This window comes from Pangasianodon hypophthalmus, chromosome 19 (assembly GCF_027358585.1).
Source record: "Pangasianodon hypophthalmus isolate fPanHyp1 chromosome 19, fPanHyp1.pri, whole genome shotgun sequence".
NCBI lineage: Eukaryota > Metazoa > Chordata > Actinopteri > Siluriformes > Pangasiidae > Pangasianodon > Pangasianodon hypophthalmus.
In genome coordinates, this window is record NC_069728.1 from 14,185,889 (window position 1) to 14,210,167 (window position 24,279).

The window sequence follows — 24,279 nt, forward strand, 5'->3', positions numbered from 1 at the left end:
ATTGTAATGAGAGTTATAAAGGATTCAAACACAACCATAACAAAATGGAAATTCAAGTCAACATTGACAAAATGTTGCTGTTTTGATAGGACGCTAGAGGTGCGTGTTGCGGTTTCTGAAGATAAATCTGCGATTCAGGGACTGGTTCCTCAGCATGAAGCCCTGATGGAGGATCTGGAGCTATTCTTCCACCGAGACCCAGTCAGTCTTGACTCACATGTGCACACATTATGAAAAAATGAGACTGTACAATGCAACACAATATCTATGAAAGCTTTTATTTTTTTCTTCCACAGGACGTTCAGGCATTTGTAGCACAGGTCGAAGGACAGATAATCGGTGTATTGGTCATTAAAAATGAGCAGGTAATTATAGTTGCCCTGGAAAAATCTAATTCAGTTGGTTATACTGACCAATTCTAAGGATTATCAGTTAATGTTAGCGATTATATTATGTGGGATTCTATAGTGCAATATTGCACCTCTCAGAAATCACACTTAGTTTTGTTGATGGATTTAACCTTTAAAAGTCTGTAAATTTTGTCTTACCCATGAGTACATCTGTCTTACTCATGTCGTAGAGACGTAGAATTAATGGGGGAAAGCATCAAAACTGCAAATCCACTTGTAGCTACATACTTTAGCAGTAAAAAAAAAGATGTGCTTTAGGCTCCCAAGTAGCGCAACTAAAAAGTGTTCAGGAGATTGCAAATCCCTGGCACAGCCATCTGAATTGAGAACAAAATTGTCCTCCTGTGGGTTTTAGGATCATAGTCTCTCTCTCCCCCTGTCAATCACAATGACACTAACCAATCGTGGGTGTCTGCAAACTCATGTATGTGGAAGAGGGCAGATAGTGCTTTTGTCTATGCTGTGGTGCAGCATGAGTAGCAGTTTGAAAACATGCAGTTGACTGGCTTCATGTTTCTTGATGGAAGCAAGTATATTAGCCTTCACCCTTCCCAGTAAGTATCTGTTGTATTATGGGGAGGAGGGGAGAGCTGGCTGTGGGTGGGAACTGGCAGGTGACCAAATTGGGTAGAAAATGGGAAAACAATATGTTACATTATAATTGGTTATTTACCCTCACGCCAATACCAAGAAATTTACAGGCAAGCTTTCAACAGGTGTTACGTATTTACTTTGGTCAAAGTGTCCTGTAAAGGTACTCACCATCCTCTCTCCATCGCTCTTTCCCTCAGGACATCGAGTACATCCGAGCCAACTATGACATTGAGAACTTTGTGTACTTCAGTCATCACCAGCGTGAAGAACACGGCCGGCTGTGCCAGTTTGCCCTGAATCCCATCTTCCATCATTATGCCAAGCACTTCCTCAAGGAGGCACTGCGTCTCGCTCACAAATCTTGCCTGTACTACCGTGTCTACCCATCTTACCACAATGACAGGGTTGGTTCAGTGCTGTTTTCCTTAAGCATCTGTCGCTCTCCATCTCTCTCTCTCTCTCTCTCTCTTTTCACTCACTCTCTCAGTGGTCAGAAATCAGGTGTTGATGGCCCTGCTCTCCTCTAATGCAATGTTGAGTTCTAGAGGTCTTCGCTCTCACTCTTTTCTCCTATTTAATCCAGACACAGACAAGCCAGATTGAGGGATGTTGAGGCATAAATAGAATTATAGTAAACTAACAGGGAAAAAGAGAGAAAATGAAAAGGGATAAGAGCATGCCAGCTCCTGGTATTACAGTATTCAACAGGGCATAAATCCTTTCACATGCTCTTCCTTCAAGACAATTTTGTGAAATTTTCTGCCATCACTATTTCACTATACCTAAGCTACTGTTTCACTGAGAGCAGGGTGCTTTTTGCTTTTTGCAGAGTGTCAGTGCCCACTCCCTGACAGCAGTGCTGAGCTGTACGGTGCCAGTGCATCCACGACGCCAGATCATCTACCCACTGGAGGATTTGGGCATCAATGCACCATCCACTCTCATCACCATGGAGCAGGTCAGATACAGCTACAGCACAGCCACAAGATAGCTCTTATAACAGTAATGCCTGATGGAGGTCAAACAGGAACAATGTACACACAGGACTGAGCTTTTCACAAGCTACTCAGGGTTAGTTTTTCAAATTCTGATGGATGGATTGAAGGATGGATGATTAATGGGTAGATAGATAGAGTACTAGATAGAGTACTTAATTGGTCCCTAAGGGAAGTTGTTTTGTCACAGCAGTACAGGATAGATAGATAGATAGATAGATAGATAGATAGATAGATAGATAGATAGATAGATAGAAGGATGAATGGATGGATGGATGGATGGATGGATGGATGGATAGATAGATAGATAGATAGATAAGCAAACAGAAAGAGCAAAACAACTGAACAAATTATGAATGAGGAGTAGTTCAAATGAAGAGATAAACAAAGTCAGCAGAAATGAATAGCAGCATGAATGAAGGGCTGTACGACAAAAGGGCTGAAGAGCAATATGGAGGAAGAGCAGTACAATTGAAGGGAAATAATGAGGAGCAGTACAACTCAAGATTAGTTTGACTGAAGGTCAGTGTGAAGAGCAGTGTGCACTTAGTTTAGATTCTAGTTACAGTTTAGATTCTAGTTAAAAAAGCAAAGTGCATGAAAGAAGTGCCACACGTCCATTCCTCATTCTTGATTAGTCATAACATACTATTGCAGAAATCATAAGATATGGCTAAATAGGAAATAGGGGCAAGCAAGCTAAAAGTATAATATAATTCAATAAGAGAAAATTGAAATAATAGATAAAATGAAGTAGTACAATTGGCACCCCATCCAGGCTCTCCTCCACCTTGTGCCCCGAGTTCCCTGGGATAGGCTCCAGGCTCCCCCATGACCCTGTAGGATAAATGGTATAGAAAATAGATGGATGGATGTAGTAGAGGGGGATTCCAAGGAAGAACCTAATGAAATCTGTAAACTGTCAGAAAATGGGATGGGAATTCATATTCTAACAGGACAATGAGCCCAAACACAAAGTCAAAACTACTATGGCTTGCTAGGAGCAAGGTGGATGTTCTAGAGTGGCCTAGTCAAAGCTCTGACCAATTGAAAATCTATGGAATGATTTGAAGGTTGCTGTCCATCAGCAAAAACCAGCTAACCTCTCCCTGCTTGAGCAGTTCTGTAAAGAGGAACAGGGGAAGATCTCCAAATCCAGGTGTGCCAAACTTTTAGAGACCTACCCTAAAAGACTGGTAGCTGTAGTATTAATTTAGGAAATTTAGGAAAATTAGGAAATTTTTGTTCTGTCAATTAAATTCTCTCTTTTTTTTTTCAAGTTAGAATGCATTCATATGGTATGCTGTGTTGTCAGGAAAAAAGTCCCATTTAAATCCATGAAGTTTACTGAACCTGATACAACCAAATGTAAAAATGTTGAAAGGGGGCTTTTTCATTTTCTATTTGCAAAGCATAACACAACACAGTATAACTGTAATAAAGGTGATTGCTGCTGGAATCCAACAAACATTTTAGCCTACAATATGTAAAGCTATATAACTTTCTTCTTATTATTATAGCCTTATGCTTTCTTATATCGATTTACAGCCACATGGTTAACTCAAAACCTCTCCAAATGAAAACAGTGAAAGAGTCTCTGATACGTAAGTGTGAACTTCTACCTACAAGGCCAGGAAGTGATGAGGAAAAAAATAATAATAAAAATCTTCAGGTTTAGGCAATATAATGCAGCAGCAGCAGCCTGTAAAGGGGGCGCCACAAACTTTAAAGCGAGAAATTGCACCTTTCCCAGGTCAGCAGAGGGCGCTGTTGAGCAATCAGATGTTCCATATTTTCGAACAGTTCTTCAGAAAACACCACTAAGATGGGAAAGCCCTCGTGCTCCAAAATGTCTGTACAGTTTGGTCAATTTATGCTTTAATTCACTCATTGGTCTTTGGTTAAATAATAGATGATAATGACGTAAAAAAAAAAAAGCATCTGTGCATTTCTACTGAAGGCTAAACTGTTTTTAATAAAGTTTCCCAAACTGAATAATTCAAACCTCACATTGTCGCCATTTCAATCTCACCATCCATTTGTTGTCTAATTTGTAAAAAGATACCGTGATGTACTGTAGCGCTACACAATTAAATATATTTTCAGTCAACATTTTCCCTGAACTAATTAAGTACAATTGACTGCAAAGTGAATTGGATATTGTTCGGTATGTAGGGAATAAATTACATGGGGGTATGCTGTTCATTCAGATATAATCAACGATGGCATGGTGTGGAGTTACGGTTACCCCTGCAAAGAAACGATAATGAGTGCATTAATATAAATCTGTGATTTGAGTTGCAGCTGGCACTATTGTCAGAGCTGCAGTTATGGAAAATTAATCAACCCTTTTTAACCAATTAGTGCTTTAACTGGCTGACCAATCACAGCACACGCTGACCACATTCCATTCTCTGCTTCCCAAACATGCTGAGATTTCATACATGGAGCATCTAAACCAGGAGCTCTCCCATACATTCACAGCACAGATTTTCTTTTTACGAACAAGCTATTCAGACATTAAGCACATTTATTTGTTGAAGAAGCGTTTTGGAGCGTTTTATTCCTGAGCTTTTCACAAACCCAAATCAGACACAATGTAAAAATAAAGCGTGGAAATGCTTTGTATCAATATTAAGACCAATTCGCCCAGTTGTATTAAAATTGCAGTTAGAATTAATTTAATATTATTTATGTTTCCTCTTTTGAAAAAAAAAAACATTTAATTCCTTTAAGTGAGCAGTAAATGATGTTTATAATGGCTAAAATTAATAACTGTTAAATACATTTAACATCCAGTATATTACATATTTTTTGTTAGTAGATATGTCAAAAATATTAAAATAGTAAAATCAACGACCCCTGCCTATATGTTGTACAGTATTAAGCACAGAGGCAAGGCTAATGAACATTAGAGGAGGTACACAACGCCTATAACTGGTGGCTTATTTATTTATGTAGTTAGGAATGTAGGCTTATATTTACTTAAAATGTACTTAAAATACCTGTTCATTCTGTTGATTTAAAGTGATAAAACCTTAAAGTGCAATAAAAGTGGCAGATTTCACAAACTGCAATGTTGCGTGTTATGATGATTATAAGTATGATTGTCATTAGCTGTTATTGTTAAGTCCCAACATAGTGAAAACTGTCACATTGTGTTGTACAGTTATTATAGTATGAATTTTTCATACTGTTTCATGCCTGCTTATAACCGTATTCGGGAAGCCGTTTTGCCAGGGGTTATTTAATGGTGCAGGTTAATGGAGCAGATGGCCTCAGCGACAGATGGAAGTGGGAAATGTTTACCGCTGGTGTTTAACAGGTAAAGCAGCGTTCTTATCCATGCTGCATCAGCTGCTCCACCTGTGCATGTTTACCTGCCTGACCCAACAGCAACCTGTCGTATATATATATATATATATATATATATATATATATATATATATATATATATATATACATCTATCTATCTATCTATACGTGTATATATATATATATATACACAACATATATATTATATATGTAAAATTTACGTTAAACAGCTACACAGCTCCTTATCAGTGCTACTATCTCCCAAATTTCCACCCTGCTTTAAAGCGAAATTCAAATTTCACTTTGCAGTTGCTGAAGTATGACATTTAAAAATACCTACTGAAAATACCCTTATGACAGTATGACATGCATATGACAACCCTGCTTATATATAATGCCTTACTTTTAGTATGGAACTGAAGTTCCTTTTTAAACCTAGCTTATTTAAAACTATCCAACATCAACTAGCTAGCTTTAAAGCAAACTTTATTAATTTTTTTATGATAAAAGTTTAAATTAATTTAAAACTAGCACAAACATATGACAGAAGTTAGCATGTTAAGATGGTTTTAAAGCCAGATTTGATTTGGAATTTCACTTTGCAGATTGTTTAAAGGAATCATTTAGCCAAAAAGAAATAAATTTGCTTAAATTAATTTATTTTTTACCCAACATCCATCGGTCAGGATATGTTTGGCATCTTTAGTTTTGCACAGGAGTTACAAGGCTAATGAGGCAAGCAAGAAAAGAAAGTTTATAGCCTCCAGTTGAGCATATAGTTTGTATTACTCTGCAGTCATCAGACTCAGGCACGAGGTTTGAAGGCAGAATTGTACGTCAGTGACAATGTTCGGATCAGATTTGTATTTATTTAATCTTTAATATAGACTTATTGAATTGATACTGAACCGTTTGATCCAAGAGTGTGATTTAGCAATGCACTCTGCACAGTGCTAAACTGGAGGCTATAAGCTTTCCTTATCTGTTAGCAACATGAGCATCACAGGTCCACTTCAAAAGTAAAGAAGCAAGCATTAAAAACTAAACAAATGTACTTGTGTACATTTTTTTGGACTGTAATGTTCCTTTAAAAAAAAGTGTGTAGAGAGTAGTGACAGTTTGAGCATAAATTCCAAAGTACGGTTATATAAGATCTCGGAGGCAGGTTATGACCAGGTGTGATATCCCTGCATGTATGTGTGTGTGCGTGCAATGACATGGTGCATTAGCAGCTCCAAACAAGCTGCCGCTGCTCTTCCACACTCCATCTCCATTAGAAAGCTCCATTTGGTAGCGCAGCAACCGTGGTGTCCAGGCAGCGGCCGAGATAAGAGCACGCCTGCTGGCTTAGCGTTCAGTAAAGCCCTGCGTCCCGCACGCACATGGATTAATCAGGTTTAAAACACCTGTTCACTTTCTTTGTCAACAGCAGATCGTGTTACGGTTTGCCATTATGCCCCACGCTGCTCCTACATGTCCATGAGGGGACGAAGGGCGGGCTGCAACACCTGCTTCTCTCTGTACCTGCAGAACACGTACAGTTCCATGTCAACCAGGTTAAGTCAAGATGAATGACCTTTAAGGGATTTTAAATTTAAATCTTTATAAATCCATGCAGTAGATAATCTAACAGTAGATGTACAGGCATATTTGGAAAGAGTAAAGACAGACTATTTGGCTATATGGCCATTACCACCCCGAAGTGGATTATTTTTATATGACTGCACATTCCTAGTGCTTTATTCCTCTTACACCACAGCCGTTTGCCATCAGTTACAATTTTCATTTATTAGTGAACGACACATCACACTTTTTATCCATTTACAGTTACGTTTAATGTTATGGAACGTCTGCAAGATAGGTAATTGCTTATGATATAGCAGCTATAAAGAGTTATTCCTTCCCCAACCTCTATTTTTCTCTGTCTTCAAGTTAATTAGGCAAAAAAATGCAGCTTGTCGTGTTACTGAGAAACAGGAAAGCACAAAGTTATCTGACTTTTCTGTGTTGCAAAACTTACTAATCATTTAAAAGCACTGACACTGGAGACTCCTTCCATAAATGTTAAATTAACCTTTCCTGACAGAAAACCTCACCATATTAATGATGAAGCATTTGTCGTTGTTAAATAACAACATGTTTTCTTAATCAGTTTATTATTGGTTATACCACAGCATGGTTAAATTCTTGAATCTGATTGGGCAGAAGGTCTGCATTCTGTCTGTATAACCGCACAGATCGGGTAGTTCCGGCACTGACATGAAGGATAGGTTCAACAATTTATTTTCATAAGCAATTTCTTTATTATGAGCAGCCATTAGCCTAAAAGTTATTAGCCTAAAACTAAAAAAAATAATTCACCCCTCTACTGAACATTTATGACTAACTGTAATGACATTTTCCGCAATAAATAAAACTGATACAAAAATATAAAAAGGTGAATCTTTTGTAGGAGAAAATATTGATGTACTGTATATAATGTAGACAGTGAGCCTGTTTGCAATGTTTAAATTCCTAGCAGATGATCAGGAAATTGATTTTGAAGTGAAACTAACCTTGTGGTTTTTGTTTTTTCAATTCTCGTTCAGGCTTTTAGGCTCCACAAGTCACTTCAATTAGGCCTTTCAAAAAGCCCTCAAAACTCAGCCATTGATTATGGGATTTTGCACAGGAATAAGAGGGTCAAATACTGACGAGTGTGCAATCAGTTACATTGCCTTATGTTGTGATGATAAATTGCGTCGTCTCTTTTAGTACTTTTCTCTCTTTTCTCTGCACCCATGCTCAATCAGACAAGGTGTACTACAGGAGCAATCCATCAAATTATCCTTGCTTAAGGACCAATTAGAGCTGGAGATTAGGGCTGGAAATGATTGGGAGGGTTTTATGGTTTTGAATGGATTCAAATACCACTGGCATATTCAACATGTTACATCTTTATAAATCATTGCACTGTGTTACAAGAAAAGCAGAAAGGTTGGAGGTTGGTGAGGAGTCTACATCAGCAAAGCTTAACAATTTTTGCTCCATTTTTATTACAGAGTGGACCTTTGAAACATTAGGGAATTTCAATATATTACATTTGACAGCTTCTTACTTTTTTTTTGGTGTGTAAGTGCTTTGTGAAATGCACAGTATGGTCTGGTCCATTCCATTAGACTATTATCGTTAGGGACTGGGAGACTCTTACAAAATGTGTGCAGGTAATCAGTATAGCTTTTAAGAATGCAGTAATTTCCGTTAGCTGGAATTTGTTGGTTAAGTGAAAGATGGTCCGTTGTGGCAATTTAGCTGGCCTTGTTATGCATGTGTGCCTTAATAGAGCTGTCACACATGTACGCTGTTTCTTACTCCCGACTGTCTTCCCCAGGTCCCCTACGCACTGAATCACATTAACCGGAAGCTCACGATGGAGTCCAAAGTTAACATCAATGCCAAGATTGTGGTGGTAGGTGCTTCGGATACCAGCTTGGCCTTTCTGGAAGCTCTAGCATTCAGGTAAGGATGGTCAATAGTGCATCAGATGACGCATGTTTGATGACTGAGGCTCTTTAGTTTTGCACTGGGTCAAAAAATTTTAAGGGAAGTTCATAGCTGTCAGTTTAACGTCATGCAAAGCACCTAAATATAAACCAGATTTGTCTTGAAAGACACAGCAATACTATACAGAAAACTGAAACTCCAAAGAGTTATAAATACGCATTTGCTACATTTTGCTATTTTAAGCTCTGTTATGTACTTTTAGCCATTTTTAATAGACAACAGTGTCAGATACGTCATCAACAAGTCTGCTTGAGATACTTAAAAGCTCAAAAAAGGGCTTTGAGGCAAGTCTGTGTTGCATGTTGCTAAACCTTTACTTGTTAGCAACACTAACCTCATAGCTCCAGACACCAAACATGTCATAAATTTAAATCAGGCTTTTTTTTTTCTTTTCTTTTTTTTTTTAGCCTGAACTGTCACTTTAAGCAGACGTCCCACTTCAATCAAAAGCAACAAATAATGAAAAAGCCCTCAAGAGCATTCATTATTTTCATCAGAAAGACTAACAGCAAGGTTTTTGTTTTGTGAGAGGAGAGAAAACAGCATAGGATGTCATCTTTGGGGTGATTATAATTAGTGGAAGTGACTCCAGGGATTTGGGACAGACATTGATTGCCTGAAATATGAGCTTAGAGGCTTATACGCTAATACTCATCTCAACATGGCTTTTTCACCGAGGCAATTAGTACCTCTGTCATGCCCTGAGATTGAGTTGTATTTGTACTTCAAAGCCCGTGATTGTATGCTCAAAGCCTGTGATTAATTTTTTTCATAGCTTCGACTGTTCATATTGCACAGCAATGACAATGTATGCTGTTTATTGTCTATTTATTGAAAGATTCCAATCTAGGGAAATTTTTATAGGAGAGTCATATAAATGCTTCATGTTTGCACACAACGTTCAGCCAAACAAAAGGTGCATTTTAGTGCTGTTATCATTTCCCCAAAAGCTGATAACTACCTGGCAACCAGAGGTCAGCATGAATGTGTGTGTCTCTATGTGTGTGTGTGTGTGTGTGTGTGTGTGTGTGTGTGTGTGTGTGTTCACATTAACTCTTGCGGCATTGGCAGGCTCAGTGGGCATGCAGCTGCTCGAGGTTGGCAGCTTTCGCACAGGCGCTAGCCCTTTAATTAGCCGCGCCACTGTTCTCCTGTCAGGCGATCGGTGTTTGCTGTCACTAATGACTTGACTAATGAGGCAGTTAGTGTCCACTAAAAGTGATGGCGGCTCAGGACGTGTAAGCGAGGGGGCAGGCCGTGCTCTTATCTCCTAAACCCAAAGCTCCATCCCCCACACTCCCCCTTGTCCCCTCCTCTCCATCAGTCACTACGAAAGGGTCATGAGCAGTAGCAGCAGGGACAGATAAAGATTCATGGGTTCCCCCGCTTGTCCTCTGAGCGCCGGAGGTCTGAGCTCGGCCACAATGGTGGCCTGTGTGTCACTGATAAGATGGAAAAAAGCCACAGGATGGTATTGTGCTGAGGAGCAGTGACTGTAATGCTTCTGCCCTTCAGCCAGAACTGAGATTAACACAGCAAAGCCATTGCTCATTTTTTGAACTTTTGGTGTTTTTTCATTTTCTGCTATTGAAGGAGGATTGACACATTAATATGATTTTAAAAAATGAACCAGCTGAGTGTCAATTAAAGTTTTTCGTCATCCAAGTCATTTTGAAATGTCAAGCTGTATGTCAAGGTGACTTCGTTTAATTTTTTTTTTTTTAAATACTTATAAATTCCTCACATTTTCATTAACCACTTGTGGTGGATCCAGAGCCTGGAACACAAAGGAGGAATACATCTTGTGATGAGACACCCTTCTAGTTCAGGGCGCCATGCACACAAATATTCACAAACTCATTCACACCTAGGCAAAGCAGTCCACATGTTTTTGGACACTTGGATGAAACCCACACAGACATGTGAAGAACATGCTCAGGATCAACCCCAGGATCCTGGAGCTGTGAGGCAGGAGCACTACCTGCTGCACCACCATTCCGCCTGCGCGGAGAAACATGTTCAGGATTATTACCGAAGTCCACTGACCTTGACTTTTCCTCACACTTGGCCTAAAGACTCAAAGCCCAGCATAAATTCTTGACTTGTAGGTTTGGTCATAAACTGGGGATCAGTTTTATGTCACTTATAAAACATGGCAGACCGTTTTTCCATCAGAAACATGGTTTTTGTTTTTTGTTCTTATTATTGTTTGTTTAATTGATGTATTATTTATTTAAGCATGAGGCAATGCTGTAAATTTCACAAGACTCAAATCAAGTTTTCTGTGTTGATCTGAACTTATCTTGGACTTATTGGCATTTTTTCTTGCACAAAGTTTGATAAGAAGTAACTCCTTCTTTTACACAGCATAGTCTAATCATTGTCTCAGTGCATGAATGAAGCCAGTTCATTGAATTAAAGGCTTGGCTGATGTTTTCGGTATTGATCTTGAAAATTGATCTTGCTTTCAATTGGACTCCATCTTGACTTGTCCTCGACCCCCTTAAGACCTGCTCTCAGCTACTCCTGGTCTTTGACTTATCTTGGACTTGACAATGGCGTTCTTGACTACAGCCCTACATTTACCTAACAGTCCCATAAAAGTGTAGCGTTTAACAGTTAGCTGGGAGAAGCATATCTTCTGCAGGCGTGTCCGATCTTATCCGCAAAAGAATGGTATGGGTGCAGATTTTCATTTCAACCAAGCAGGAGCCATACCTGATAGTCCATTTAAACTTAAGATCAACTGATTAAACAGGTGGAATCAGGTGAGGCTCCTCCTTGGTTAGATTGAAAACCCACGCCCACACTTTGCAAATAATATTGGACACCCTGATCTACTGCAAGGAAAGATGAAAGCTGACCTAGTTAAAATCACAGAGACTCACAAATAAGATTGAGATATAGTGTAAGTAACAGAGAATACCGAGTAATCTCATTCTCTATGCAGTTTATGCTGCACTTAGTAAATTACATATTAATAAAATAGGATTCACTCATGTCAAAAATATAATCTATAAGTAACTAATCTGACTAAATACATTTCAACATGTGCTTCTCTGATTACAAGTACTTGACTTTTGTAATTAGATTATATAATCCAGATTACATATAATCTGTAATCCTACATGTAATCTGTAACTGCCAAACACAGCTGGTACATTAACAACTGAGGTTGTTTCTCCACTATTCATTAAAAAAACCTCAGAAAAACACAGTGGAACACCAGGTTACAGGTCCAGTTCATTTTCTTCCACTTTGACAGACAAGTGAATAGTCAGTGGCATCATTATTTCTTCCCATAATGATGTCATCACTGTACATAATCACCCCAATTTGCGTTCATATACACCTCATATTATCCTCGAATACATAAAATTAATTTTGATGTTGTGAAAGAAAAGGATTATGCTGGCAGTCATCCAAGATATGAGAAGAAAGGAAAGAAAGAAGTAAAATGACATTTGAGTGAAAAAGATGTTTAATGAAATTTTATTTATATGTATAGAGCTTATCATCACAAAGTAGCTTTACAGAAATCCGGGTGACAGGCATGTTCTTTTCGGTATCTAAAAATGACATGAAAGGTATGCACGAAATAAGAGAGGAAAGGATGGCTCAAGAAGTCTGTCTTTTCTCTACCATGTAGGTAAATATAGAAGAATATTTCATTTTTGTTTGTTTGTTTGCCCCTGAGTATCATTAGTTTCTGTTGAAGTATATCTTGAGCATATATACAGTAAACCAGCAGAGCGCAGCCTGGAAACAAACACAGCAAACAGTGTTTCCACAAATCAACCCAAACACTCAAAAAAACGCTGTAACAGAAGCAATCAACATATTAAAAAAACCAAACGTAGTTCTCCAGCTTTTTTAAAATATCAACTATTGCAGTTTCTGTAGCAGATCAACAGTTGATGCATTTATGTAAATTATTTACATGAAAGCAGGTCATCGAGAAAGGAAGGAGTGTTCAGACTTTCATAGATATTTTACTTCATTTACCTTCGCTGGTCTGATTAGCGAAATGACAGCATAGTTTGTTAATTTAAAAAAAAAAGTCAATGATGAAAACTATGTTTAAAGGTTCAAAGCAGACATCTCATCTGTTCATGGTTTTAGTCATAAATGATAAACCACTTTAAATTGATGTTCAGCAAAAAGCTAACTGTCGTCATTCAGTTATGCTGATTGCTTATCTGGACCTGTATAAGAAAGGAATTTTATGTAACTGGACCTTTAGGAACTTTAGTTAAATACTCCTGATCAAAACCATTGAGATACCTTTAGTCCTAGACTGGAGACAGATGGAAAAAGTACAGCTTCAGTAATAGGGGTGCCAAAAGTTCCAGTACCGTGTGCAGGTAAAAAAAAACAAAACAAACATACAACAAAAAAAAACCTTTATAAAACAAAGTGGTATATATTTTGTGTTATTCTGTGAGCAGACATAATGTGGGCCTTATTCTCCAGAAGGAACAGAAAACATACCTACTACTAGACAATAAACAGAGCTGTTTAACATAGACTTTGGGTTTGTTATTACTTTGAAGCACCAAGTACAAAGCTTTGTAATGAACAAGATCAACATCAAAATGGCATGATGTATTGCCAGACACAATAACTGTATGTTTTGATGGACGTTGCCCTCATACATCAAATAACAGTATGGTGCTGGTGTGCTGTCTTCCTGTCTGTCCCAATCGCTCAGAAAGCCTCTAATCCAGAGCAGAGGTCTGAGAGCAGTGTGTTCCTGTGTCCAGTTTTTGTGCTTCAGTTCAGCACTGACGATCTCCAGGCCTGCAGAGCCGCACACACACTGCGATAATGTCACTCTCGTGCACACATAACAGGCCATTTACATGACAAGGGACCTTTTTACACTCCTGAGGGTAAACGCGGCCCTGGGGAGGGGGACTAAACACGCAGCAGAGGGTTAAAAAAAAGAGAAAACAAAGGAAGGGCTTTTACCGTGATGCTTGGAGAAGAAAGCACTTTAATGTATGCCAATGCAGCAAGGGAAATAGAGGGATGTCAGTAGTGGACTGCATCTGCCCGTCTAGCATTCACAGAATAACCCCACACACCCCACAGCCTTTTGTTCCACCTCTAATGGTGTGCGGTTATCACTGCTGTCCTCACGCTCATGTCCCTGCTTTCAGTGGCATTCTTCATGGAGAATGCCCAAAAAAAAAAAAAAAAAAAAAAAAAAAAAAAAAAAAAAAACCACAGAAAGGCTGATTATCGTAAATGGGCAAAATCCACTTTACAAATACATCTTCATTTAGGAGGCGTCTATATGAAAGCATTATATTCAACAAAGCCCAGTGCAGGGTCAGGCCTTCTTTTTTATTCTTTCACAGTGAAAACAGATGGTATTTTAGAAACAAAAAAAGATCTGTGCCCTGTTGAAAATGCAAACAAAGTTAAAAAAGGTAATGCTTTACATTACAGGTCACGTATGTTGTCGTTGTAAGTCATTAAGTATAATTAATGTTATCTCATTAATCCTATATAAAGACAGTATGTGATCGATTTAGCACTGTGAATCATTTCCTTTAGATTTTACAGTAAATTACTGACAAGTCAATTACAAGCAGGAATTAGAAAAGTTACAGGGAACAAAAACGAAAAATGAAAAGGAATTAATTTTTTATTGGACTTAATCAGAAACATGAACAAAATCACTCTAAATTGTTCCTGACAGAAAACGTTGTTTTAAAAAGTGCTTCACCAGTTAATAACATAATTTTTTTAAATTCCAGTGTGATTTTAAGAAATACGGCCTTGCAAATAATTATAGAGTAAGCTGTTAGTTAAAAGAATATTAATTTAAATATTAATTAATTTAATTTAAGTTAAAAGAATAAAAATCACATCTACACAATGTCCCCTTTACCCCAAATGTAGTCCATATGTTTGGCATACAATGTTTCCTTCTTCTTTTTTTTTTGGAGCTGGAAAACAAATGTAATAAGTCAGCTAACAATAATACAGTAATGGAATCTCTTTTCTGTAAATATCTGCCCTAAACCACATCCAGTTCTTCAGTGATATGAAACAGATTTACTGATGTGGTTTAGGACAGATATTTACAGAAAAGAGATTCCAAGAGGTTCTCTGGTTTCTTCCTACCTCCCAAAAATGTACCTATAGGTGGATTAGCTACTATAAATTACTCCTAGGTGTGAATGTGCATGCACATGCTGCCCTACTATGGACTGGCGTCCCATCCAGGGTGTATTCCCACCTCACACCGTGACACCGCACAGAATAAAGCGCTTACTGTAAGATGAATGAATGAGATTATGTAGTTAAACTATATGATTTGAGCTACATTCATGAAAATTTGTGGCTGAGGTATTGTTAAACATTAAAATATTCATGAGCTCAAAACTTTAGACAGTGTTTTTTTGAAAATGTTTAGAAAATGAGTTCCTGTTCCTCTTCGCAGCCCGCACCTACAGTTCAACAACCTGACTCTCATCTCTACTCATGGCTTACCTGAACACCTCAGCACTGACAACATGAGCTTTTTAGCCACAAGGTAAGTTCAATTAGCTAGAGCAGAATTACATATGACAAGCTTATCAAAAATGTCTTGACTTTCTGGGATGAGATTTTTATTATTTCATCATCTTATTTCAGCATGTAATAATTTTTTTATTTAAAAAAATATGTATATATTTCTATATAGTTTAGAGGAGAGACGCAGTGGTCAGAGGCGATGTAATGACTTTTTATTGCTGAGCTCCCTTAAATAAATTTTCAGTCAGTGTTGTATTTCCAGATTTCAGGACCTTAGTCTTGAATTCTTTAACTTTTTTGGATATGTAATGTCTACTCCAGTTTCCTCCCCCAGGCCAAAGACATGCGTTGTAGGTTGATTTGCATCTCTAAATTGTCCGTAGTGAGTGAGTGTGTGTGCGATTGTGCGATGGGTTGCCACCCTGTCCATGGTGTCTCCTGCCTTGTGCCCCGAGTCCCCTGGGATAGTCTCCAGGCTCTCTGCGACCCTGTGTAGGATAAGCAGTACAGAAAATGGATGGATGGTATATATAATGTTTCTAGTGTTGCTACATTTCCTGATTCCCAGATCCCAAATTTTTTGGTTGTCAGCCTGTCCTTTTGGATATGATAATAGATTCACTTTGTTTGCCTGACTTAGGAATTTGACTACCCATGCATAAGCATATATAAGGAGACTCTCTGAAATGCTCAGTTTTGACTTCTCTACAGTCATTGCTACAGCGAGTGGGATCACGCTCAGCTCTCGCTGCGCTCGTGGGTCAATGTGGTGAAGGGAAAGATGACAGGCATAGACAGGAGAATGACATGTGTACAAGTCGACGGAGATCACCACATTCCCTACGATCATCTCATCCTCTGCACTGGACAGCAATATCAGGTGAGAGAGACAGAGAAGATGACTGTATTGTAATCACAGAGTGTTAACACAAATGGCAGTTTGCAACAATACCTCATGCCAATTAAATGTCCCAGTCTGGGCACTGAAAGACAACAAAATGACAATGTTGCTTATAAATACATGTTCATGCCATACATGTCCCTGTGAATGAGTTGTTTAAGATTGATAACATATTAGTGCTTTAATATAAACCCATAATTTATTTTATAGCCAGAACTACTGTCAGAGTGGCTGTTACAGAAAATAAAGTATAATTCAACTTAAATCAGTGATCAATACATTAAGAATTATTTATGAAAAGATTTGGATTAGTAATACCTGAGCTTCATAAAGCAGCAGAGTGGCTTTGTATTAAACAAATTAATTATCCAAATTCTAGAGGAATTATGTATATATCTTTGTCAGATGCTTTGCCCTACTGGAATAGACATCAGTACATGGTCCTCGACCAGCTCAGTGCCAAAGCAGCGCCTCCGAAGATACACCGGTCACATCCCCTCCAACCTCTTCACTCTGAATGACCAGCAGGACTGCACTCAGGCCTACCACTGGCTTATGGAGAATTTTGTCCAGCAAGAAGGTGAGTGTAGAGTCTGTGGCTCTAATCCATAGCCTTCCTGTGTGTCAGAGAGGTTCTCAGTCTGAAAACGTATCCTAAGATCTATGTCGTTGAAGCTGATTCAGGATCAGTGAAAGGCGAGCGAATTGTGCCTCTGATTTAAGAAGGCTCCATTACACCTACATGGACTCCTGCTTCAACCGCCAGGCTGTAACGACGAGCTAATTAGTCAGAGTGAAATCTTTCATCTGTCAGATGCGGGTCGGCCTCCTTCATCTATTTAGGGGATGATATTAATATCAGGAGGGCTTTAGAATTAATCTTGGTCTCTGAAGGGAGCGAAGAGAGAGCCAGTGATACATGTCTGATTAGGCCTATTATATTTACTAATTACAGGCTCCTCTAATAATCTGGGAAGTAGCACAATTATGAGTGAGTGCAAATTATGCCGTCCAAATGCATACAATATCAGCTTGGCCTGATGGAAATTTGCATTTGTGCTGTCAGACACTGCTGTTGAGTTATTTGTTCCAATTAAATTTTATATATACATATATATTTATTTAATTTCATCACAGAGCAGTGGAATATGCATAATTTAAGTCATCCACAGGTGGGGGAAAAAAGCAATAGGACTTTTCTTGGTCCTTTAGGGGATGTGCTATTCTCTAGTCAAGAGTTTTGGGCTAGAACAAAATAGATGTATGGTGATGTAGATGAAAGCTTTATGGGTGTATAAATTAACCCCTTATAAACATAGACTTTAAGATAGATAAATAAATAAATAAATAAATAAATAATATATAAAATACCCCAGGTGGCCTGTTTCACAAATAGATATGTTATTATGTATTTCATTTCAACAGGTGTATTTCAATAGATTCACAGGTTTCACCATCATGCCTTGCCCAGGCAATTCCAAACAAAAAGGACTGTACCCTGATCAAACGAAATATAATCAGCTTCCCGAACTCTCTAACCAAACAACTTAACAATAACCATGATCCTCCAAAATGGAGTGATGATGTAGTAATCATTGGTGCTCACAATCCATATACAATAAAAATATAATTACAAATCACAACATGCTTTCAAGGTACGAATTACAACATATCAACTGTACCACTAATTAGGGGTGTAAACCTCAGGCTTCCATACCATGCAATCCGCTTTCGATTTTTAAGGCAATGTTTTGAATCTGCTCCAGTACAATACAATTTTGATTAATAATTCTGATCAGTTGATATCTTACCAACCTGAATGATGATGACATAGAGAAGGACTGTGTCAAATATTATGGGCAAATCACCTTGCTAGTTGATTTACACAGCTAAAAATATTTTTAAACTCACAAAGTTTAAAAATATGAATTATTTTTTACACACCAGTTGTCTATCCTTTTTCAATAATAATCCATGCATAATCATTATAATTGCTTTATTTTCAGTTGTAATCAATATGAATCTATTTATGACCATTGCCTCTATTCATTTTAATCATTGTCTTTTAAATCAATGCATCATTCTGACTTGCCCGATAGTTAGGCCACTACCACTAATCTGTCACTGTTTCAGCACCCTGGACAGAGATCCAGCACCCTTAACTACTGACTGGTCCAAAGTTCACTCTGCAGTACAATTCAATAGAGAGAGTTGTTCTTATTTCAACACATATTTATACCTAATACAACATTTTACTTAGCTGATAATAAAACTAAGCCGACTCAGCTATCTGTGGCAAGGAGTCAAGAAAGCAAAACTGGCCATGCTCTTGTGGTGGAAGGGTTAGCATACTCTCTCTTCTGTCAATCACAGTGACACTAGCAAATCGTGGGCTTCTGTGAGCTCATGTATGTGGAAGAGGGCAGATAGCCCTTTCCTCCGAGTGTGTTACACTGCCCTGTGATGCAGCATGTGCAGCCGGTCAAAGCTTTCGATTAAAAGAGATGCTGATATGAATTGCTGGTTTGTTGTAGCCATGTTTGTGGGTGGAGGTAAAGTTGAGCTTGTACATTCTCATTCCGAAGGTAATGCTGTGGTATACGGAGACACCATAGATGTCTACACCTGTGTGGAAACACTGCTCCGATTAGGTGTAACAGGCTCCCGAATCCATGTGGTCCACCAGAATGCAGCTGGATCCTCATCCTGTTTCCAGAGCCTCAACATGGACCAGGCAGTGAGGATGGCTCTGGAGAATCAGGATGTTCATGTCCATCACAACTGCTTGCTGGCTCAGATGAATGATGGACAGCATCCTGAGCCACTCACATCTGTCTCATTTACCACATATGGCCCGCCCCTCAGATTGGAGTGTGCAGTGAGTGATGGGTCTTGTATTTCCTTTCTTCCTTTCTTTCTTTCTTTCTTTCTTTCTCTTCTAATGTCATCACTGTACATTTACACAAAATGATTTTCTAATAGTGTTCATGTTGGGGTTGGTAGTTCAGTTTTCAAAATTAAGAAATACGTCCAGAAGTTATGTCAATATTAACATGGGAAAGGGTTTTTTTGTGTTCAGAGATGGACTATGCACCTTCTTAAGTTGATTTTCTGAGCACCTCATTCAGATTATGCAAATCAGCTGCATGTAGTTCACACCTCTGCATATTTGCCAGACTTTTCTTGAGTTAAAGAGTCTGAAACAGGGCTTGTGTAGACCACCACCTTTAAACGCAAGCACTTGCCTTTAAACCTGAAAAATCATCGGGGATAGAAAATGCGGACAGAGTGGCGCAACACGGAAGCATTCATGCAAATTCTGAATTTGCAAAATTAGCCTTGCTTTCTGGATGGGAGGCATGGTTCACTCTTCTCCCCAGTGAATCACACTGACTCGAGCCAATCTTGGGCATCTGTTAGCTCATGTATGCGGAAGAGGGTAGATAGCGCTTTCCTCTGAGTGTGCTATACTGGCCTGTGACACTTCTTGGTCAACAGGCATGGACAACTATTTTTTTTCCCTTAAATGCTTCTCATATGAAAACTTTACCTTTTCAGGTCTTCTTTAACTTCTCCTGTAAAGGTGTGGACTATGACTCCTTCAAGGCCATAAATAGCTCCTATCTGTTGTTCGATGGGCGCCTGGTTATCGACTCCACCTACCACACAAACGACTGCAAAATCCATGCTGCCGGACCTTTAACAAAGTTATCTCGCTGCTTCTACGCTGATCAGTGGTCCCACTCTTACTTTAACTCCAGGGAAGTGGGTCAGGAGCTAGCGGCCATGTTGCTGCATTTATTTGACCCGACACTGGAGCCGCCAGCCAAACCTGCACCAGATGCTGATCGTCTCCTACCCATCTACACGCAGCCTAAGATAACAGGCAAGTCCTTTAGGAGCTAGTTTTAGCAAAATGAATTAATAATATGTGGCCATTAGAAAAAGTAAAACAAATCATGTGTGAACATAGATGAAGCATAAAGTACACAAGCATTGATAGAAAGATCAGAAAAGATTTTTTGCAGAGAACATCTGATTTTTCTTAATAATCATAATGCAGTTTCACTTCACGTTAACATCTGAGTTTATAATACATTGTTTTGTTTCTTATACACTTCATTAAAACTAATTTATACACTAAAAATTGTTGTAAATTTACATTATTTTTTACAGCAAAATACTGTTTTATTATATCACAGGTCTATACTGTAAACACTTGGATGATTAAAGCAGTATATGGGTTTACAGTACAATACCAGAAAACACAATGCATAGTGTGATGCATAATGTTTTAGATGGGAGTGAGCATGGTAAAGATTCTCTCTGCATCAACATCTGAAAAGTGGATCGTTTTTGTGTCATTCAGTTTAGCGACTATTTCAGCCAAACATGAACACTTTTTGACTGTAACTTTATATGCTGGTACAATTTCAGTTTGGTGAAGCATTGAAATTTCATTTAGTGCGAGTTAGTTCACTGGTAGAGATGACTGATTCAGTGACGAATGTGGTGGTTAAGGCTTTGAGCTACAGATCTCAGAAGCTTGTGAGTTCAGATCCCAGCACTGCCATGGATGCCATGCTTGGTTGTAAATTACTTTAAATGTACAGTATATTACTCTAAATATACAGACATATACTATAAAATGTAGCATAATTATCTCTAAATATATGACAATACCTTACTGTTGTATATGTTTTACAATTTTTTACTTTAACTGTACAGTACATTACTGAAAAATTTAGATTTTTTTTTTTACAGTGTACTACAGTGCACTGTTGAATTCTCAGATCTTGTCAGAAGGTATTGATTAATTTTCTATAACAGTAGCTCAGAGGTTAGTGCCACTGCAAGGCAAATTACAGGTAAGCAATAACACACAACAGGCCATGTGATTATATAAAAATAATGCATACTGGGGGAAAAAATAGATGCTGGTGAGGGAGTGACTATAACAGGAACTAACTTAAATGTAACAATAAATGGGAAAATATATGAAGTGTTGTTCTTTCATAAATACTACACTTGTAATCAGTGGCGAATTGCTGTGGTATAATTGGAATAAATCACTTTCTATTATAGGAAAATAAGAAATTTCAGGGTGGTAACAGTAACTCTGCTTTATGTCAGGCCATATCACACCACCCCACTGTTGATTATTTTCCTAAAACAGCATGCTGCCAAGGGTTTTGTCTCTTAATTAATACTCTATGAGTTTGCTGACTTCATCCATCAAATGAACAGTGTAGTTAGTCTAGCAAGCAAACATAGCTAGCTAACATTTACAGACAAAACTGGCTATCTAATTAAGCTCATGATTTTTCTGAGTAAAGCTAGACACTACATGCACACTAGTTATTTTTAAACTGACAATATTTTATACACTTCCATATAAAATGTCTCACCACAACATTTAAATTGTAATCACCTATCTAGGTTGCAAATAAGGAAGTTTATAAGCATGACCAGACTATTTATTTAAATTCAATATTTATTTAAATTCATTTTCACAAAGCCAGACGTTATTTAGTCTCTGTTTAAGTACTTTAAATACCGATACACTCGCAGCTGAGCGTAAACGAGTGGACTCAGATTTCTGTGTATTTGCTTCTTTTTTCCCTCCCTGTGGTGGAATCTGAGAGATATTCAGCTGTTCATTTCTTTACAGAGTTGAGCTGTGAGCACAGATGATCCCAACAAAGCTGTGTACTGCGGTGTGTTTGCTTAGTCCGTTAGTAAACAAGGTCATTGGAAGAGGATTACTGACAAAGAAGGCACTCACATTTGCCATGCATCAATAGGTGGAGTTACCTTGAGTTATTCAGGCTGGGTTGTTAAACGTATTATATCGTACTTACAGCAAGAGGCCACATGCTTTAATGTCAGTGAGGAAGCTAAATGCTATTGTATGGAAATTGTTAAGTGGGATGTATATATGTAAATATGGTCTGGCAATATATCCATGTTTTTTTTAAAAAATATAAGATTAAGATTCAACTTTATTGTCATTGTGCAGAGTACGAGTACAGAGCCAATGAAATGTAGTTTTTGGCATATCCCAGCTTGCTAGGAAGGTCAGCCATTGATACGGTGCCCCTGGAGCAGATGTGGTTAAGGGCCTTGCTCAAGTGCCCAACAGCAGCAGCTTGACAATGCTGGGGCTTGAACCCCCGACCTTCTGATCAGTAACCCAGAGCCTTAACCTCTGTTATTGGAAAACATGATGGCCTTGCACATATGGAGTTGCAGTTACCACATCAAAGTTGATTATTTTCCTATAACATTACGTCCCAAAGTATTTTTTCCTCTTATACCATAGCAATTTGGCAATGCTAACAATCTTTATTTATTAACCAATGACACAATACATTTTATCCATTTATAGTTACGCTTAACATTGTGGAACATCTGCAAAACAAGTTCATTCCTTTTATCACTTACATTATAGTAGCACCTTTTCTCTTTTTTCTCTCTATTGAGGTAAGTAAGACAAAAGAATTTAGCTTGTTGTGCTTCTGAAAATCCACAAAGCTCTCCATCTCTGAAAATGTACAGCTATAATTTTGACTGTTACAAAGCGCTGACACTGAAAACTCCTTCCAAAAAATGCGAAATAAACATCTCCTCACAGAAAAGATTTTTTTTTTATCTTTTTATGTGGAGCATCCATCATACATACGTCATACATCATACAATTGTACCATCCCATCATTGATTATTTTCCCGTAACAGCATTCTGCATCATTGTTTATTCCTTGCTTATAACAATATCATTATCATTAAATTGATGTTAGATCCACGTGTGCCTAAGAAACGTTCATAGCAGCTGTGAAATGTGTCACAAAACCAAATATGGATCATTCACCTTCCCTCATTGTGCTTTTTATTCACAGGTGGAAAGCTACCAGGTGGATACCATTATCTCCATGTCACAAAACCCTCAGGCTACACCGACATATCTCCATCAGTTAGCAGCGCAAAGGTATGTTTCATTTTCAGGATAAGTGGATACTGAGCTGTGTATCCTGTAGTCGTCTTTAACAATAACCTTTAATCCCATCACACTTACACTGTAGTCACACCAGCAAACCACATGACCTTTTTCCATTGCTCCACAGTCCAGTCTTTATGCTCCCTAGCAAATTGAAGTCATTTTTTCTGATTAGCCTCACTAACAAATGGCTTTCTTGTGGCCACACAGCTGTTTAGTCCAAATCCTGTAAGTCCTCATCACATTGTGCGTGTGGAAATGCTCTTACTTTCACTATTAAACATAGCCGTGAGCTCTCCTGTTGATGTTTTTACGATGTGACATCACCAAGCGTTTTAAAGATCTCTGAACACGATCATTCAAGATTTTTTCCGACTACATTTCTGCTGTAAAGTTGACGGTTCACCACTATCCTTCCAGGCTTTAATAATGCACTGGACATTTCATAACCTAGTTCCAGTGATTTCAGCAATCTCCTTAGTTGTTTTCTTTGCTTGATGCAGGCCAACAATTTTCCCCTTCAGTAACATCTTTTCCATATTAATCACTGCAGTAAGGATCCAATCATGGGCTCTTAAGTATTTGCTTATTTAAACCCAAACAGCGACCTTTTTTTGGCCAGGCAGTGTATAAAATAACTATAATTACAAACTAATAATTGTGTGAAAATTGGTTGTTTGATTTAAATGTTATGTGCATGGCTTCGTATTAGCTTCACTGACAAATTTAGCAAAGCTAGCTGAGGCACCAACAAGTTCTACTAATTCTTTTTCTTCGTCATGTCTCTACACACATTTATTGAGAAGTCAAACTATATCTGAATGGATAAAATTCTTCCATTTTTGGGAATGGGAAATTATTGCAGGTAGGAACTAAAGTTGTGAGTCAGAAACTAAAGAAAAGTTGGACCGCATCTTCCATGAACCCAGTCTCACTCTCAAACGTTCACGTGCAACGTATCTGCAGCACCTTCTATATGTTGAATATCAATGTGCTGGC

The 24,279-nt window shown here is 38.2% G+C and overlaps 1 protein-coding gene across 1 annotated transcript in view; it reads left to right on the forward strand.

Annotated features, from left to right (window-relative positions):
- cfap61 (cilia and flagella associated protein 61) overlaps positions 1–24,279 on the forward strand; it is a 43,455-nt gene that overhangs the window by 13,527 nt on the left and 5,649 nt on the right. Inside the window, exons 11-21 of the mRNA XM_026923405.3 lie at positions 90–201; positions 297–365; positions 1,202–1,408; positions 1,834–1,962; positions 8,685–8,812; positions 15,312–15,404; positions 16,097–16,265; positions 16,692–16,866; positions 18,872–19,164; positions 19,845–20,172; positions 23,183–23,271. Coding sequence (XP_026779206.3) covers positions 90–201; positions 297–365; positions 1,202–1,408; positions 1,834–1,962; positions 8,685–8,812; positions 15,312–15,404; positions 16,097–16,265; positions 16,692–16,866; positions 18,872–19,164; positions 19,845–20,172; positions 23,183–23,271 — 1,792 coding nt within the window. The remainder of the gene's footprint in view (positions 1–89; positions 202–296; positions 366–1,201; positions 1,409–1,833; positions 1,963–8,684; positions 8,813–15,311; positions 15,405–16,096; positions 16,266–16,691; positions 16,867–18,871; positions 19,165–19,844; positions 20,173–23,182; positions 23,272–24,279) is intronic.